The 20,402-nt window shown below is 44.5% G+C and overlaps 1 protein-coding gene across 2 annotated transcripts in view; it reads right to left on the reverse strand.

The window, feature by feature from the left end:
- Positions 1-457: 457 nt before the first annotated feature.
- LOC137431179 (uncharacterized) overlaps positions 458-20,402 on the reverse strand; it is a 43,417-nt gene continuing 23,472 nt past the window's right edge. For both annotated transcript variants that reach the window (XM_068122195.2, XM_078780088.1), the window contains 4 exons: positions 9,267-9,360; positions 6,508-6,573; positions 5,858-5,993; positions 458-4,026 (listed from right to left, as the gene is read on the reverse strand). In XM_068122195.2, coding sequence (XP_067978296.2) covers positions 3,051-4,026; positions 5,858-5,993; positions 6,508-6,573; positions 9,267-9,360 — 1,272 coding nt within the window. In that variant the 3' untranslated portion in view covers positions 458-3,050. The remainder of the gene's footprint in view (positions 4,027-5,857; positions 5,994-6,507; positions 6,574-9,266; positions 9,361-20,402) is intronic.

The raw sequence follows: 20,402 nt of genomic DNA on the forward strand, positions 1-20,402 counted from the left end.
CGCTCACTCGTGAACCATCGTCGTCTCCAGACTTGTCTGGTTTCAATACAGTACGTGAAATGTATTGTGCAGATGTATTGAGTCGTCTACCGCTTCCGAAAACCATTGAGGAACCACCTCTACCTGGTAATGTTGTTCATCTGCTGTCTCGTGTAGAGTGTAGAGAGATTGTCACTGTTTGTAGAGATGAGCTCACTCAGCACTTCACAAGGTTACTACGGTACATGTACATGTATTGTCTTTATACTTGACAAAGAAGAATGTTTAGGGGGACCTTGGGTTGGTTAGTCTGCAGCGGTGTCATTTTGCCTTTTGTATGTAATATGTAAATATAAAATATGTTGCATTTTGAGTTTCCTGCTCCAATTGCAACCGGAAGTTTCGAACGTGCGAGCTGCGCCAGTATGGTGTGTTTAACTTGGTGTGGACACAATAAACGAATCACAATACCACTGGAGATGAGACGGTGCGGAGTATTTAATGGAGCACAAAAGCACAACCCTCGAGAGGCACAAAACCACCGAAACACACGCAGCCAGAACCCCCACCCACAGAGGGTCATCTACCATATAAAACAGTGTGTGTGTGTGTGTGTGTGTGTGTGTGTGTGTGTGTGTGTGTGTGTGTGTGTGTGTGTGTGTGTGTGTGTGTGTGTGTTTCATAAAGGTGGGTTTTAAAGGCTTTGAGTAGTGCTTTAGGAGGGATTTGAGTAGGCGTTTTAAAAGGGCAATCTTTGAACACGACTGTGTGTCCACCGGTTAAAAGACCTAAAAGACTGAGGACCCAAAAGACCCCAAGGACCCAAAAAACTGAAAAGACCCTGAAGAACCAATGGACCCGAAAGATCCAAAAGACCCGGAGGATCCAAAAGACCCAAACAACCCCAAGGACTCAAATGACAAAGAGGACCAAAAAGACCCCAAGGACTCAGAAGACCCCCAAGCACTCTGAAGATCCAATATACCCCAAAGACCCAAAAGACCCTGAAGACCCAATGGGCCCAAAACACCCAAAATACCCTGAAGACTGTTAAAGACCCAAAAGACCATGAATACCTAAAACACCCCAAAGACCCCAAGACCCTTAAAGACCCAAAAGACAACAAAAAACCCAAAAGGCCCTGAAGACCCAAAATTCCCCAAAGACCCAAAAGACACAGAAGACCCTTAAATACCTCAAGGACCCAAAATATCCCAAAGACCCTTAAAGACCCAGAAGACTGAAAAGACCCCGAAGACCCAAAATACCCCAAATACTCAAAATACATCAAAGACCCAAAAGACTGAAAAGACCACGAAGACCCCCAGAGACCTAAAATAGCCAAAAGACCCTTAAAGACCCAAAACATCCCAAAGACCAAAAAAAAAATGAAAAGACCCAGAAGACCAAAAAGTCCTTGAAAACACAAAATACCCTGAAGACCCTTAACGACCACACAGAACCAAACAATCCAAAACACCAAAAATAACCCAAAGACCCTGAGGACCTAGTGGAACCCAAAGACCCAAATTACCCCAAAGACCCAAAATACCCCAAAGACCTTGATGACCAAAAAGACCCGAGGACCCAAAGACACAGAGGACCCAAAAGACTCAAATGACCCCAAAGACCCCGAGGACCCAAATGAGCCAGAAGATCCCAAGGATGCAAAAGAGCTTGAGCACCCAAAAGACTCAAATGGACCAGAGGACCCAAAAGACCCCGAAGATTCTGAAGACCCAAAAGAAGAGTAATTATGTCTCTTACATTGGAATTGTAGACGGTGGCTTGCAAACCAAGCTTCAAGGTCGGCGTACAGAAGCGTTTTTTTTTTTAAAATCACAATAATAGGTGAAATTCACTGAACGTGATGTGCAAAGTGCGCAGAGTAAACCGAGTGTTCATTTACGTCTGTAGGATATCTAATAAATAAAGAAGATATAGGCACACCTGACACTAGGCCCAGGCTTCAAACTTTGGCACGCTCACGCGGCTGCGCCGTCAAATAAACTGTTCCAACCCGTCATTTTTCACGGGCTATATACTACTTAATGTATAATAGCGTGACCTCTTTCTTTTTATCTCGCTTTCACATTAAATTTCTTGTATCAATTAACAATTTTACAAAGGGATGAACAAAGATGCCAAGGCTGAATAAATGCAAGCAGGTACCTCAACACAGGAGATCTCAAGCAAACACAGGGGAGCAAAGAACAACCACATTAATATAAAAAATATAACCACGTCAGTGTGAAGGCAATCCAAACATGCATGGCCATCAACAAACCATATATGCATACAGGGCCTAACGTTAGGACATACAAAAGCAGTTCACATGAGTGGATGACATTGGAATAAGAAACAAGTATAAATTATCCGTGTAGAAAATACATTGTTGGTGCAACAGATGTTACATAACCAGTGTCATTACAGGGTCATTATAGGGGCAGACTACCCTCCATCCACTGGGGTTTATTCTGCCCCCAAATTACTAGCATCATTCCTGAAGTATGAAATCTGTCAGACGTTTCGGAAGGCGTCTCTGTCGAGTTGAGAGCCTCAGAGTGGGCGCAAAGGAAACCTGGCTAGAGGGACAAGCAAATGGCTGGGTAGGTGTTGTAAAAGCTGGTGTTATGGGATCAGGAGCCTGGACCGGGGTCTGCAGCACAGAGGAAGACCCAGGCTCTGGATCAGGTATTGGCATCTCTACACCAAGAGGCAAATCAGGGATTTGTTCCGGAGCCAGTGACTGGGGCAGAACTGGTTGATCCATCGTAGGCCGCGAAGTTTACATAATGGGCTCCATGGTCGCCAGCTTTGGAGCTGTGGAAGGGGTAGACAACTCAAATGGTAGCTTCCAGGATTCTTTTGAGAAGTTGAATGTGTAAAACCAGAGTCAGTGTATATCAACTCCCAAGATTAATTTTAATGGTCAATGTTGTTTTTGCACTTCCACATTGTAATTTACGCCACCGACCTGCATCTTTTCAACCGTTATTGCTATGTAATGGTGGTTAAAGGGGGACGGGATGGGGTATTACTTTCTTTTGTAAGATTTAATTCTAGACGAGTCAACAGAGACTTTCCTTTCCTTTTCTTGTAAACTGAAAATCATTCATCATCTGCGGCTGTTTTTGATTTACCTCTATTTCGTGTGTGTTCCGTACGTGTCCCACAGATTTTTGTTTTGGACGGTTGTCTTGAATTTCTTCATCTATTATCATACGATCTATTTGCCTTGATGAATGTGTGAAATCGCGCATTCTTCTTGCCCGGTTTTGTTGTGCACCACTCCATTCAATCCCTTCTGAATGACGGTCTCTAACTTCTGTTGTTTCCTGAAACTTCACTTTGATTGGCTGTTTTTCACATTGTTTTACTTCTTTTGGCCTCAAATCAAGAGACTTCATTGGCTCGTAAAATGTACTTCTCTCTGTCCTAAGTTGCTTGTTGGCGAGGTCACTTTGATGCCTGCAGCTCTGAGAAAATTGGCGTCCCCTCGGCCAGTTATTTTCCTGCGTATCTCTTTTGATGTAATGTGATGCCGTTCGAAAACATCTTGCGCCGACATCTGGAGGAACATCGACTCTGTCTACAATAGCAGATAGGGTGAAAGGTCGCATGTAGCCAGGATGGCTCACAAAGTAGCCAGGAAGTTGGTGTGGTTGAATAGGCAGACAATGACATGTAGTAGCTTGGTGTTTGGCTGCTGAGGGAGAAGAATAAGTTGCACGACCAGTGCCAGATCTGTCAAATGGATTATTTTGTCGAGGTATTAAAGTTACTGAAGGATCTCTTTGACAAGACACAGAGGACCTGATGGGAGTGTTTGGGCTGCATCTGAAGCAAGGTGTCTTGGTGGGAGTAAATCCTGCATGGTGGTTGGTGCTGCTTCTGAATGGGCTGTTTTGAGAGTGAACTCTGGTGGCAGGCGGCAGGTGAAGTGTGGAGCTTGAAGAGTATTGGTGGCCAAGGGCAGAAGAATATACTCGTGAGGTCATGGTCTTGATTGGGGTTTCAGGTTCTGAGCAGGTTGTGATTATATCTCTGAAAGAGAGGGTAACTGATTAGCGATGCAATAAGGATGGAGTGGGTAAATCACAAAGATAAAAAAAGCAAAAGGGAAAGTAAATTGATATACAAAGATCATCCTTGTCACCTAAAGTCATCATCCAATGAAAATATGAGCTTGGATCTTCAGTAGTAACTTGGATGAGCAACAGCCAAACCCCATATTAATAGAAAAGAAATTCATGTAGAGGTTAGAGGTCATGTTATCCACATGTAGCATTGCAATAACAATCTTGTATTACATAAAGGAGTTTTTGTGGTGTCATAGGTGGAGGAAGCTTCCAGAGGCATGGGGGGTGGGGGCGGTTTGGGGAGGACGGGTGAGAGGGTCTCACCTCCCCATGCCTTTCCCCACCCCCATCCCATCTCACAGGTTTAATCGTGAGGGACTGTGGAACTGTGAGCTTCTAGTCCCTCTTTATCAGTTGCTCAGCCTGCTCTAGGTGCTCAGGCTGCTCTAAGAAAGGAGCTGCCAATGTCATTCTCTATTGTGTACTTGTCCATGTGTGACGTTTCTGTTTTAATGCCAATATTGACCTCTGCCACCGAAGGTGGGTGGAGGTTATGTTTTCACCCTTGTGTGTTTTTCTGTTTGTTTGTCTGCAAACAGGATATCTCAAAAAAGTTGTCTATGGAGTTGGATGAAATTTCATGGACAGGTTGGGTGTGTGACAAGGAAGAATTGATTCCATTTTGGTGAAGATCCAGATCCGATAAAAAAAATTTCAGTGATTCTTCACCATTGAGAAATAGACGGCCAAAAACGATATCTCAAAACGATGAGGACAGATTTAGATGAAACCTGGTGGACAGGTTGGGCGTGTCACAAGGAAGAAATGATTCAATTTTGATGAAGATCCGAATCCAGATACGAGGATTTATTAATTTTTTAAAGTGATTTTTCACCATTGAGAAATGGGGCCAAAAACAATGTATAGCGTGATAGTTCAAAAAGTTGTTGACAAGTTAAGACAAAACTTGGTGGATAAGTTGGTTAGGTGACAAGAACAAGCCGATTCGATTCCGGTTCAGGTCCGGATCCAGATCCAGATCCGGCCTACGATTGGGATGCAAGACGTAAACTGTTCAGCCTGGCGAAGGTACACGCTCTACGGAGTGCCGTTCTAGTTACCTGTGCAAACACTTGTGGTAAAGCGAAGATTTATTTCGGATTATGTGGTGCATTGGCATGAAGCATTTATAATCTGTGCATGTCTGTGCAACCATGTAATCCATGCTAGTTTGTAAAAGTTAGCATTCGCAAATAAGTTTGGAGGGGAAATTGAATGTTATTACAAGTGCACGCAGTTAAATACATTTACGGAAATATGTGGGGAAACGTTTTGGCTCCTGTGCCCATGGTTTGGGTTTTAACTTACAGTGCAAAAGGTAAATTGACGATAACAATTACTGCAGGTTATTTATCGCTGAGATAATCATTGTCTTGGGATCATTGTGAGAAAGTCTCTCGGCCATCAGGATAGATGAGTTTTAGATGAGCTTTAATGACGCATCATTTTAGATGAACGCATTTCAGATTTTAGAATGACACATCATCAATGACGGTTTTAGATGACGCATCATTCTCTGGGAAAGTTAATTGGATCTCCAGGATGTGCTGAGACCATAATATTATTTTGGAATCTGTAACACTCATTATTACTGTGAGAAGACGTTGGCCCACATTGGCAACATTATTACTCTTGAATGTGGAAACACATTGGATAATGCATTCATAAAAAAATCTCAATCAATTGGTAAACATACAGACATACAAATAATGCACAATGAATTATTAATGACAAACCTAGTGTCTGAATCCTGTCCTTGGTCAAGGTGACGTCTTCGTTTCTGCTTTTTTACAATCACTATACAAATAATCACCAGCAGGAAAAAGATGGCTGCTCCCACTGCTATGTAACCAAAAACAATTGGCGAGAGATCTGAAGAAGACAAATGTGGCAAATAACAAGTAAAATATGCAATGACTATTGTCTCAATATTTCTCTGTCTGGCCTTGCCAGACTGTCTCTGCCTGTATAATTTACTTTTCTATTTCAGGCTCTTGTCTGATTGGTTTTCTCGTTCTTCGTCATTGTGTGGTTATTACCTTCGCAAAAGCGGAAGGTTATGTTTTGATCGCTGTGTATTTATTTGTATGTCTGTGTGTGTGTGTGTGTGTGTGTGTATGTTATTCGCATAACTCAAAAAGTATTCAACCGAATTGCATGAAATTTGGTGGGATGATTGGTTATTATACGGGACACATTTGATTAGATTTTGGGAGCAATCGGGTCAAAGGTCAAGGTCAAGGTCACGAAAAGGTCAAAATCGTATTTTTGTTGTTCTGTTCCCTACACTCCCATGCCAAGTACAGAACAGTAGCTGCGGCGAAGGTATGCGCTCTACCGAGTGCCCGTTCTAGTTGGTTTTGCATTTTTGTTTTTCAAAACGTACCTGAGGCTGTAACTCGCACAAATATATCCTCAATTTCGATCCCATTGTTCTGACAAAAGTAGTGACCTGCACAGGAATGAAACACACTGATATGGTATCACACAAGATAACAGAGCGAATATGTATATTTACAACAGTGAATATGAATATGCACATCTACAACGATGATGAAATAATTGAGTGTACTTTACTGTCTATGGTATCTCATGGAAAGAATTCCTTGACAAACTAATTGTGAATTAAAACAATAGACTTTTTCAACTGAAAGCCGATAAACGTATGATAACGACTGTGGAAGGAGGTGCAACTGGTGTTTCGAGTGTTAGGTCTTTGTGAGAGCAAAATAGATTTTGTAAGCTGTTTTACTATTTGACAATTATTATATGAGCTAATTAACCTCGCCAGAGGAGAGGGCATTGCATTTGATTTGAGTCCGTTTGTCTGTTTGTCCGCACAGAATAAATATGATTTTCTCTGCAACCGTTGGTCCGATTGACACTAAATTTTCACCATATGTGCAACTCTACCTGTAGAATTGTTTAATGATCATTATGACGTCATAGATCACGTGGTTCGGCCGCCATCTTGGAAAAACCGAAAAACTTTGCACCTCCATATCTCGGAAAGCGCTGAATATCAAAAATTGAGACATGGCTCATTGTAAAGAACTCTCCATGGGGAATAAAATATGTTGATGATGATGTCATAGCAGCCTCCATTATGACGTCATAATTCGACAAGTACAAAACATCATCCTGTCAAGATGAAATTTATTGAGCGTCATGTAGCCATAAATTGGTGGAGAAAAAATAATAATGGTGACGTCGTCGGTCACCTGGTTCGGTCGCCATATTTGTTTTCACACAAAAGCCTTAAAAACCACTGAAAATACATCCTGGCGAGGGTCTGCAATCTCTGATTGCTCTTTATTGTTTGTCATGTCATTGAGGGTTGGTGGTGTAATGTAAAGACCCTGGATGTCACATCACAATTGAGTGTTCTTTCGACAACAACACCATATACAGTATTGTACATGGATGATTCAAATTGGACCCGAATTTTGTTTTTAACTTAGTTTATATTTGTAAGTTGCAACAATCATACTTACATTGCTTTTCCAGGTATTATTGAGCTTTTGGGCACATACTTGGTCCATCGGAGGAGAAGTTTTCAGATGTGTTCAATGTACAATACTTTACGATGTGTATTTAACCAGTGCAGTACATATTCTAAACATGTAGTTGCTAATTCAAGTACATAATTAGACGTTTGCATGGGCGGCACAAGAGAATTTTTAAAAAAGAAGAGGAAAATGGTTGTTTTATCCACCAAGAAAGATGAAAAGGTTCTGAAGTTTCAGATTTTACTCTTTGTCGAAGCGAAAGAGGACAAAGGGTAAGGCCTGAAACAGCATCATCTTTTCATCTTTCATGGTAGATAAATCAACCATTTTTTCTTGTTCATATTCGTAATAGCCTTACTGATCAAAAACGACTTACCCCAGGTCCAATTTAAGGTCACCAAACATGCAAGTCAGTCACAAGGTGATAAATTTAGACTGTAAGGGGGTATTTCATGAAAGTACCCAAATTTTGTTGTACCTAATATAGCCATTAACTATAGCTCAGCTATGTTGTAGCCTGTTGCTGTCTTAACAGTTAAGGTGACTGGCTTGAGATCTTAGGGTCCTGGGTTTGAGCCCCTGTCGTACCGTTGAAATAACTCCAGGTGGGTTGACTGAGCCTGTCATCCTTCCGAGGTCAGCAAAATGAGGACCAGCTGACTGGTAATGGGGGGCATTGCATCAGTGGCGTTGTCGCGCCTCCAGAAAATGATACAGCCAAGCAACCACAAGTTGCATACAAACCATCACCACCATTTTTTTTTTTGCGAAGGTGAGTATCATCATGCAGAAGATGACAACATATGAGTCTATCTCATTATTGATGGTATATCCCTGCCTGTGGTCATGCATAGTGGATTGTGTGCATGTATGATGATGTTGCCTTCATGAAAATCAACAAGCACAATCCCTTGCATTCCTCAAAATGCACTCTTTGCATTCCTCAATCGCTTGCACTCCACTGACATCATCACGTTTCCAGCAGCAAGTTGAGTTTTGAATTTTTTGATGGTGGAGATTTCGATAGCGTAACTGCATCCATGCCTTTTTTTTTATTCTGGAGCGTCTTTGGTTTTATCAAGTTTTGTCACATATTTCACCTTATTCCTTTGAGTAGATTCTGGAGTCTGGATTGAAGCAAGTGCACTGCCGACCAGGCCTCAATTGTGGCTAAATCCTCTATAAATGTCTATATCAATTACAATACTCTGTGGTGGCTTGATCTCCATCTTCATCGAGTCCACTTGCATGCTTTTTCGCAGGTAAACAACTCTTTCTTATTTATTGTGCTCCATTTTGTATTCATATGCCCATGGTTGTAAGTTATTGGAAGCTCTGACTAGAGGATTCTCACCAACCTTTATGTACAGTAAAGTATCAGAAGTAAATTGAACATCTCATCACTGTATGCAGATACATTGTAAGAGATGGCTCCAACTGTAAAGAGTCCATTTTTAAATGTTACCTGTTTGACAAGTAATGTTTCTACAATGTAAAATTATTAGGTGCTTTGCTATAAACTAATTACTATTTACAATATGCTTATAATTGAAAAGAAATACCTTGATTGTGATATTTATTAATTTCAATTGTTTTTATTGTGGTTGTGTGTAGATGTCACACTGAGATGTTTTGCCTTCATCTTTTGTGCTGATGTTTCTGATGATAAGATTTAGGCTGAACACCATTCTGGCCTCTTTGTGAGCTGTAGCATTCCATTCACCTTTCACCTGCAACACGTACAATGACAATAACAAACATCCCAATCATATATATGTATATATCTATATATATATGTATATATTGTTACGGATTCGTTACTTCCGTTGTTGTGGTTTTCATCCACTGTAAACATTTTTGATACCATGTACTATTATTGTTATCGTTTAAGTGAAATAGAGATTACTATTTTCAAAAGGTAAAAAAAGTTAATGTTTTAAATGAAACCGGAACCAGATGACGACGACGAAGAGGAAGAAGAAGAGAAAAAAAAGGGCGGAGCGAGTGAGTCGGACAAGAAGCCTAGCTGCTTCGAGGTCTGTAGCGAACGTTGGTGAACGAGGGTCATGAGTGAACGTTGGGTTTCCCGGGAAAGGGATTCCTGCGACAGAGTTGTCATCGCTGTGACAGATAAACCTGCGTGACAGGTTTTGCGGTCGATTCCGAAGAGAATCGTTGGAGTGCTATTACGTCTCGAGAACGGGCCGTTGGCCATTTTGACTCGCGCCCGATTTTCGCATCGCCCCAGGTTTTTCACCTCGCTTCAACCATTTTCACCACATCTAGACGTTAACCTGGTGTGTGTGTAACGTGGCTTTTGAGTGGGAAATTTGCGGTTCGCCAATTGGGAGCCGTGGAACGTCCATACCCGAAGGTGTGATTTCCCAGTCGCCTGGAGGGCACCTTTACGCATTTTTGGCAGCGTGACTGTCACTCAACCGAACGGGATTCTGGTCTCGATTAGACATCGTTCTGACGATCACTGGAGCGGATCGACTTTGGCTTGATGCCGGAATAGAGACATTGGGAATGTTCTTGTTTCACTCACTTGGAGCACAGTGAGTTATATTGTACGAAACTGATGGTACCATCATAGGAAGGATATATTGGTTGTACAATTGATTACTATTGTTTTTTGGACTGTTATTCTTGTGTGATCTTAATACAATACTTGTTTGTTGGTAACAATTGGTGTGGTTTCACCATTGATCTAAGACATACAGAATAACACATCTTTCAGCCGTGACTCCTCTCGGGGCTCGGAGGTACACCGTGACCGGGGTTTGGGGAGGAGCACGTAACAGAAAAAAAAATATATATATATATATATATATAATATTATATATATATATATATATATATATATAATATTATATATATATATCGTCACCTTCGTGCCATTCTTGCTCAAGTCGAATTTTATCAAAAATGACATTTTGTTATCCGGTGATTGGTTATTGTGTCTAGTTACTGTCAATTCATAATAGAATGTCTATGCACGTTTTTTTCGCCGAAAAAAATGTGTTTGTTCAACTCCGTGCCATTTCTGCTTATCGGGTGTTCGTGCTATTTCCGCTCATCGTGTATCACCGAAATAATGACTCCTCCCATTAAATTCAACGAACCCTAAACCATCTCTATAACCCTAGTTGAAAAAAGTGGGGACGGACGGACGGACATCGAGACCGGCATTATTAGTGACCTATCTCCGGAAGGAGATTACCTAAAAAAAAACTATAAAACAAAGTCAATGTATCATAAAAATTAATTTACTGATTATTCGTTCCAAAGGGCCGTCAGCATTTAGGTAGAACCGTGAGCAATATTGTCTCTCGCACTTCTCCGTGCCCTAATTGCCCAAGCCAAAATTGCTCACGGTGATTTGCCCAAGCCAAGATTGCTCACGGTCATTTGCCCAAGCCAAAATTGCTCACGGTGATTTGCCCAAGCCAAAATTGCTCACGGTGATTTGCCCAAGCCAAGATTGCTCACGGTGATTTATAATCTCTGTTATTTATAAATTTAGCTTAGTTACATGTTTCTCTACAATTGCATGCAATGATAATCTAGGTTTTCTTCACTTAACAGAATTTAAATTCAGTACTGATCCAGACGGCTGAAAAAAAACGTTTTTTGTGATTATGTCGTAAACGCTTTGTTCGACTTGAGCAACAATGACACGAAGGTGACGATATATACTATATAAGAGACGTGTTGGTCTGTCTGTGTGTGTGTGTGTGTGCGTGTGTGTGTCGCCAATTTTCTCGGAGATGGCTGAACGGATCTTCGTCAAACTTTCAGAGGTGCATCAGTGAGTGCCTGGGAGTGTTCTCGGCAAACAAAAAAAAAACGTTTTTGAAAAAAAAAAAAATTCGTTTTTTTGGATTTAAATAAAAAATCGCCCTGTAGTGCCTAAGCCTTTTTGATTAATGACAGTTATATACGAGTACACATTCACGTAAATAAATACAAAACAATCACCAGACATTTGAACACAAATAAATCAAACAATTCCGGAAGTGTACGAAGTTGGTAGTAAGGCTTCTTCTTCTTCCTGATGAGCATCACACAGAACTCAGAAACGTAATGAACGGTACATTCACCAGAATATATTCAACACAAAGGTGAAATGATGATTTGACATTTGTGATTGATTCTGATTTGGATGTAATTGCTTTTCCATTATATTTTCCCTCATTTCAAATTTGTTTCTTTTTCGCTTGAGCAACGCCCGGGTATTCCAGCTATAAACACTTATATACTTTACTCGGGGTACAAATACAATTACAACTTAAATATAATTACAACTTTGTCTGGGGGGTAACATAGGCTATGTGGCCGCGGCCTCTGGCGGGATGTGGGGGACCGGGGGAGGGGCATACATTTTCTATGTAAATGTGTACCGTGAAGCACCACCTGGTGATGGTGGCAGAGGGTATTACAATTTCGTTTTTTAGCTGGGCAACACTGAGGTTAAAGCACTCTTTGCATGGGTAAATACTTTCTCCTTCTCATCCCCCCGCAACCCCCAAAACGGAGGGATCTGTCAAAGCTCCCCCCAAAATATGTATTTGTAGTATATCTTTCCCCTCCCTCTCCCCTCACATCTCAAATCCCTCCCCCTTCCACTCCCCCCACACCCTACCTCACCCCTCCCTCTCCTACCTCCCCCCTCCCCAACACCAGGTAGTCCTGCTAGTATATATATATTATTAGGACAGTATAATTATATATATATACAGTCAAGTGAAAAAGTAAGTACACCCCATGTAAAGTTTTGACTTTTTCAACATATTTCAACATACAGCTATTTGATCTTCATTTCAACAATATTGATAGATAAAGGTGATATAATATAACAAATATAATGAAACATTTACATTTTGTCGTCCATTGTATAATTTAAATAAACATAAATGCAAATTTCGCATGTGGAAAAAGTAAGTACACCCCCACATTTATCACTACTTGAAATACCTAAAATTAGAATCAGCTGCACCAGCTCAGGTGCAAATGATTAGAACATCGTTAGAGAGGATCTTCGAGGAACCTGTCTTATTTAAACCTCAGACATTTAGTTTGGTTTGCTCTTTGTTGTTGAAGTGTGCGGCGTCACCATGCCTAGATCAAAAGAGCTATCCAAGGCCTTCAGAAAGAAGGTTATAGATGCCTACGAGTCTGGGAAGGGATTTAAAAAGATCTCCAAACAATTTGAAATCAATCATTCGACTGTCCGGAGGATCATCTACAAGTGGAGAAGATTCCAAACAACTGCCAACTTGTTCAGGCCAGACTGCCCCAGCAAGTTCAGTTCGAGAGCAAACCGCAAGATGCTGAAAGAAGTCTCTAAGAACCCCAGCATGTCATCATGGGACCTACAGGTAGCTCTTGCCACTGTTGATGTCAAAGTGCACAAGTCTGCTATTAAAAAGAGGCTGCACAAATTTGATCTACATGAGAGGTGTGCCAGGAGGAAACCTTTGCTGTCCAGAAAGAACATCAGGGCAAGACTAAAGTTTGCCAATGAACACCGAGACAAAGACCAGCACTTCTAGAACAATGTGCTCTGGATAGATGAGTCAAAGGTAGAGCTATTTGGCCACAGTACAAGAAGACGTGTTTGGCGAAAACCAAAGATAGCATTTGACCACAAGAACCCGATACCAACTGTAAAGCATGGTGGTGGAAATATTATGGTTTGGGGCAGCTTTGCTGCATCAGGGCCTGGGCAGCTCACCATCATAGAATCCACTATGAATTCTTCATTGTACCTGAGGGCGCTTGAGGATAATGTGAGGCCATCTGTCGGAAAGTTGAAGCTCAACCGAAGGTGGACCTTGCAACATGATAATGACCCTAAACATACCAGTAAATCTACCAAGGAATGGCTGAAAAGAAAGAAATGGAGGGTTCTGGAATGGCCAAGTCAAAGCCCAGATCTAAATCCCATCGAGATGTTGTGGGGGGATTTTGAAACGAACTGTGCATGCAAGAAACCCCTCAAACATCTTAATTTGTTGTTGAATAAATTATTGCAAAGTCAATTTGACATTGTTTTTTGTTCAATTAGATCACCTTTATCTATAGATACGGTTTAAATGAAGATCAGATATTGATATGTCCACATATTTTAAAAAGATTAAAAAACATTTCATGGGGTGTACTTATTTTTAACTTTTATTAAAAGATATATATTGTTACGGTTTCGCGCGACCCCCGTTCCCTTACCAAGGGGAGATTAAGCCCCTTGTTCTTCTTGGGTCGCCGCAACCACGAGACTCGAGTCGCCACTTCCGGTCGGACACGGGACAGGGTTTCGGGATGATGTTCGCACGTACCTAAGTACCCACGCTGCCGCGGAAGCGGGGATCAAGTCTCGCATGAACCACGCGTAATTTGAGTGCACCCGAGCGGATGGCGCACCACGTGGTCCGTGCTATTACCTTGGTATTGGAACCCGATTAGAGCGATATTATTCGTACCACGCTCAGTCAATGAGGGAAAAGACGAGACGGCCGAATCAAAGAAATAACAGGTTTAATAATTAATTATTTACAATGTTCGGTAGCAGAAGCAGAGACACAGGGCAGATCTTATACAATCGTAGCTTAAATTACCCAGACAATGGGCCCGTTCACACTCACAGGGGGAATGAAGGAAGGATGGTTCATGCGCTGTACGCGCCGGCTTTGTTGTTCAGGAACCGCTCGCCCGGCGTGGCCCTCTGCGGTCACAGCACGTCCCTCGACGAAGGCAGGCAGGCAGGCGGGAGGGATCCTTGCGGCGTGTATCTCGAGCAAAGGCAGAGCAGGCAGGCGGGAAAATATACGCGTCTCTCGCCCGGCACGGCGGTCCTTCACAGCGCGATTAATCAACGGCGCGCTTTTGCTCTCGCAACTCAATTCAGGATCTGACTCAAGCTCAATTCAACAGAGGACCCCGGCTCATAACTTGGTTCAGCGCACCTCTCCTCAGAACTACTAATTCAACACAGCGCTTCGAACTGATAACTCAAGCTCATTACTCAGCGCAGGTCCTCCTCAAACTTAGTTCAGCGCACCTCTCCTCAGAACTGACAAACGCCTCTCCCCATAACTCATCTCAGCGCACCTCTCCTCATAACTGACAAACGCCTCTCCCCATAACTCGTCTCAGCGCACCTCTCCTCATAACTGAGGTGGGGGCTTTTGGGCACAGGGTTACATGGTTCCGCCCTGGCCTGCCTCAAATGTTCCAAACCACGCCTTTTGCCGCAGTGCTAAGCCACTCCCCTCGAGCCCTGATTGGCAGCTCATGCTTACCAGTCACTCCCACTTCTCCTGTTCCACCTTCTTTCGGCTTGCCTCGACTTGTCAGGCCAGCCTCGTGGTGATTTGCGCCAAAACTCAAAGTATCGAGGCGGCATAAAGCATTGGAAGGGGACCTAACTCTCAAGGGCTTCCGGTCCGGTCTGAAAAGGACGCAGGCGTCACATGCTCGCCGCTTCTTCGACTGGGCCACTGTCTGTGGCTTGCTTTTTTGGTGGTCGTGCGGATTTTTTGGCCATTGAGTCTGCCCTCCGCATAGTCCCGGCTCTGCTCCCTGCTTCGCCTACCCGGCTCCTTCGCCTGCTCGCTGTTTCCTCGGGCACGCTCTCGTGGGTTGTGTCCTTCGCAGCGGTGTGGCGGCGGTTTTCCCGCCGTGATCTTGATTTGTAGCGGCGGCGGTTGATTGCCGCTGCATTTCCCGCTTTGCCGTGATCAACCTTGGCCTCGTGATCGTCTCTTTGCTCCTGTCTGCCCTCTGCTTGGTCCCGACTCTGCTCCTGGCTTCACCTACCTGGCTCCTTCGTCTCCTTCGTTTCCTTGGGCCTGCTCCCGTGCGTTGGGACCATTGTTTCACCTCAACCTTGGCCTCGTGCTCGCCTCTCCGCTCCTGCCTGGCATGGCTCTGCGGTACTCCGCCGCAAGGCTCCTTCTGCTCAATACCCACTCCACCCCATCATGCATCTCTGCCATCAAATCAAATGGACTCCTCCGACGACCCAGGTACATTCACCGTGGCTCCGGTCGTAAGTTTGTATATGTACAATCAGGTCACTCCATCCCCGTCCTCTGGTCGGCTCAGCGCACTCCCACTCATCGTCCCAGTGCACCTAGTCACGGCAACGCACAAAATCGCATCTCCTGCCTGCGAACCCTGGCTAAATCACCTGAATTCATCCCCGCTGTTCAAAACAACATCAAGCTCACCCTGTTCAACACCCGGTCCCTCAACAACAAATGCCTCATCCTCAACGACTACATCCTGGAGAACAAACTGGACTTTCTCTGTCTCACCGAAACCTGGCAACAACCACTGGACTACTACACGCTCAACCTCACCACACCCAATGGATATTCCTATGTCAATAAACCACGCTCGGAGGGCCGAGGTGGTGGAATTGCCGTTATCCACCGTCAAGACATCAGGACCAGCCTCATCCCCATCGCCTCATCCTCATCCTTTGAACACCTGGCTTTTAAACTCTCTGGTCGCACGCAGTCAGTCATGGCTGTCGTCTACCGCCCTCCCAAACCACACCCATTATTCCTGTCTGACTTCTCCTACTTTCTGACCCAGCTATGTTCCCTCTCCCCCTCAATCCTCCTCCTTGGTGATTTCAATATCCACATGGACTCCACTGACTCCACAATAACCACTGACTTCACTGATTTACTCACCTGCTTTAACCTCACTCAACATGTCAACTTTCCTACGCATATCCGTGGTCACATTTTGGACCTTGTCTGCTCCACTGGATTAATTTTGCACCATCTCTCTGGCTCCGACCGCACCCTCTCTGACCACTTAGCCATCACTATGACCATCAACATCCCCACCCCAACACCAAGACATTATCGCACTATCAACTTCCGTAAGCTAAACACTCTTTCACCGACCTCATTCTCATCCACCCTCTCTGAAAAAATGTCCACTTCTCCCTTCATTGACCTCCACACCCCTTCCGACCTCACTGACTACTACAACCACACTCTCTCCTCCTGCCTTGACCAGCTTGCGCCTTTAAAAACCAAAACAGTTTCTTTCACCCATTCTGCTCCCTGGTTTACCCCTGAACTCCGCCTGATGAAAACTCGTGCTCGCCAACTTGAAAGACTCCGCAATAAAACAGGTCTCACAGTTCACTCCCAAGCCTACAAGGACCACCTACAACACTACAAAGATGCCCTCTCCCACGCCCGCTCCGCCTACTACTCTCAAATTATCCACTCTGGCTCCGGAAACCCAAAAGCACTCTTCTCGACAATAAACAAACTCCTCCGCCCCCTGGACACCACCACCCAGTCATTCACAGTAGACAACTGCATCTCCTTCCTTTCTTTCTTCCAACGCAAAATTGACAACATCTACAACAGCTTGACCACTGCCGCACCCGCTCCCCCTCCAACCACCTGCCCCCCCTTATCCTGCCTTCCCCTGTCTCAATTCTCCCCGGTCTCCCCTACTGACCTCTCTGAACTCCTCATAGGAATGAAAACTGCCACCTGCACTCTTGACCCCATCCCCTCCAGCTTTGTCAAGGCCTCCCTCCCTGCTCTCTCTCCACTTATCATTGCAACAATAAACTCCTCCCTGTCTACAGGCATCGTCCCACCATCCCTCAAAATTGCTGCTGTTACCCCCATTCTAAAAAAACCTGGTCTAAACCCTGACACCCTAAACAACTTCAGACCCATCTCCAACCTACCCTTTCTGTCGAAAGTTTTGGAACGCGCTGTAGCCACTCAACTCAAACATCACCTCTCTGCCAATAACCTGTATGAAACATTCCAATCCGGATTCCGCTCCAACCACAGTACTGAAACTGCTCTCCTCAAAATCACCAACGACCTTCTCCTCTCCTCTGACGCTGGCAACCTCAACATTCTCGTCCTCCTCGACCTCAGCGCTGCCTTTGACACCATCGATCACACCATCCTCCTCACCCGACTTGAATCCACCTTTAACGTTACCGGCACTGCCCTCTCCTGGATTAAATCATACCTCTCTGACAGACGCCAGTTCATCTCCATCAATAACTGCAAATCCCCCACTGCTCCCCTCCCCCAAGGTGTCCCCCAAGGTTCAGTTCTTGGCCCCCTCCTCTTCATCCTTTACCTGTCCCCCCTCGGTCACTTAATCCGCCGTCATGGTCTCCAATTCCACTGCTTCGCCGATGACATCCAGCTTTTCATCTCCACCAAGTCCGTCTCCACCGACACCCACTCTATCCTGACAAACTGCATCTCTGAAATAAAATCCTGGCTTCAAATCAACTTCCTCAAACTAAACTGTGATAAATCTGAAATAATCATCATTGGCCCAAAAACGCTCACAAAATCCACCCATAACTTTGCCCTCAACATCGACGGTATCCCAGTATCCACCTCCCCTCTCATCCGGAATCTTGGCGTCATCTTTGACCAAACCCTCTCCTTCGACAAATACACTAAACAGATCACAAAGACAGCCTTCTTTCACCTGAAAAACATCGCCCGTCTCCGCTCATCCCTCTCCTCCACGGCTGCAGAAACCCTCATCCATGCCTTCATCACCTCCCGTCTGGACTACTGCAATAGCCTCCTCTATGGTTCACCCTCAACAATCACCAATAAACTCCAATACATTCAGAACTCCGCTGCCCGTCTACTCACCCATTCCCGGACCCGTTACCACATCACCCCCGTCCTTTACAAGCTTCACTGGCTCCCCATCTCCCAGAGAATCCAGTACAAAATTCTCCTCTTGACCTACAAAGCCCTCCATAACCTGGCCCCATCCTACCTGGCTGACCTCCTCTCCAGACACACTCCCACCCGCATCCTCCGCTCTGCTGGTACCAACCTCCTGACCCCCCCCCCCCCCCATCCAGACCAAATTCAGATCCTGGGGGGACAGGGCCTTCTCCATCGCTGCTCCCACCCTCTGGAACTCACTACCTCACACCATCAGAGACTCCTCCTCACTCACCACATTCAAAACATCACTCAAGACCCACCTGTTCAGCACTGCATTCAACATTCAACCCACAGCATTTAACCCCTGACTATCACTTCTCCTTCTCCCTCCTTTTGCTTTAAATATTTCCCTATTGATTCTTGTCTTTTTGCAATTGTTGTTTTCATGTTTTGTTATGCATTATGTTTTGCACTCTGTCAAAGCGCCTTTGGGCTTCATGAAAAGCGCTATACAAAATAAATGAATTATTATTATTATTATTATTATTATTCTACTCAACGCAAAACTGCACAAGGGAAAGGTCTACGCTTACACTTACTAAGAAATAACTGAGCTTAATCGAGGCTACTTGTTGTAGTGAGACTAACTAGGAGGGGAAAATTAACCTTTCTTGCAAAAACACAGAACTGCAACAATATATTGTTGCAGTTTTGAGAATACAGGATAACCCCCCTCATAGGTAGTTGCACCACAACATGTAGCCTCGCTTTAGTTCAGTTATTTCTTATTCAATGTTAAGCATAGTCTCCTTTCCTGTGTTAGTATGCGTTGAGCAGGCCATTAAGTGTAGGCCTCAATTGGGCTAGAATGCCATGTGCTAGGGCCTAGAACAAGTCTGGCAGGCCTGAAGGAGGAGCTGCAGGGGAGTGGCCGGTAAGCGGCAGGCAGCCAATGAACGTACAAGGGGAGTGGCTAACAACAGCAGCCAGAGGAGGGGCTTGGAACATTCGGGTAAGACTCTGGGGCGGGGCTATAAGACCCTGCCCCGAGCCCCCCGCACCAGTCACGAGTCGGAGTGAGTCTCAGTCGCCGAGTCACACAGTCGGAGTGAGTCTCAGTCGCCAAGTCACCCAGTCGGAGTGAGTCTCAGTCGCCGAGTCACCCAGTCGGATGTTTGCGAGGACGGTCCCTCCTGGGGCCACAGACGCCAACGAGCTCCCTGCACACATGCCGTGAACATCCGAGGGACACGCCCGGTGAGCTGACCGTAGCGAACGGCGACAAGGACGCGTTTGGAGCGCGTACTTTTCCTTCCTTCTTTTCCCCGCGTGAGTGAGTGGGCCCTTGTCTGGGGATAAGTTAAGACTGATTAAGTATCTGCTCTGTGTCTATTCTCTTTACCCTGATCACTGTATAAATTGTAAATAAACCTGTGTTCTTCCTTCCATTTGGTCGTTCATGTCATTTTCGCACCTGGCTTCGCATTGTACGAATAAGACCGCTCAATCGGGTTCGATAAGAATTAACGGCACGAGTCACATGACATGCAAACCGCTCGGCGTATCCGACTAGCGTGGCTTGTGCGAGGTCCAGTCCCCATTCTCGTGGCGGCGTGTGTACTGAAGGTACGTGGGGATTCGACCCGATACCCTTCCGCAAGCTCGCTACGGGAGTGGCGGCTCGGCCTCGTAGACTCGAAGCTCGAAGGGGGAAAAGGGTTTAACCCCCCTCTGTACGTCGACGGGCTCGAGAGATCCGCAACAATATATAAAGTAATAAGCAAATATACCACAACTTTTGTTAACATACTGCAGTCTTATTATTCACACTTCTGTACCACCTGTGCTTGAATGGAGATTTTTGTCCTATGGGCAGAGTGAATTTCACTGGCAGGGTGATTTATCAATGTATGTGTCCGTTGGATGGACGTTAATCGTGTGTTCCGTCTGCTTGCATTGGTTGGTGGATGTTAAAAATCCCATGGGGTCCTACTTTGCAAAGAGTAGGTGAGCTATCGACGGCATCATGGCCAAATTCAAAATTCCTGCCCTAAACTTCGTCGAACATCAGG

This window comes from Myxine glutinosa, chromosome 1 (assembly GCF_964187855.1).
Source record: "Myxine glutinosa chromosome 1, kmMyxGlut1.1, whole genome shotgun sequence".
Classification (NCBI taxonomy): Eukaryota; Metazoa; Chordata; class Myxini; order Myxiniformes; family Myxinidae; genus Myxine; species Myxine glutinosa.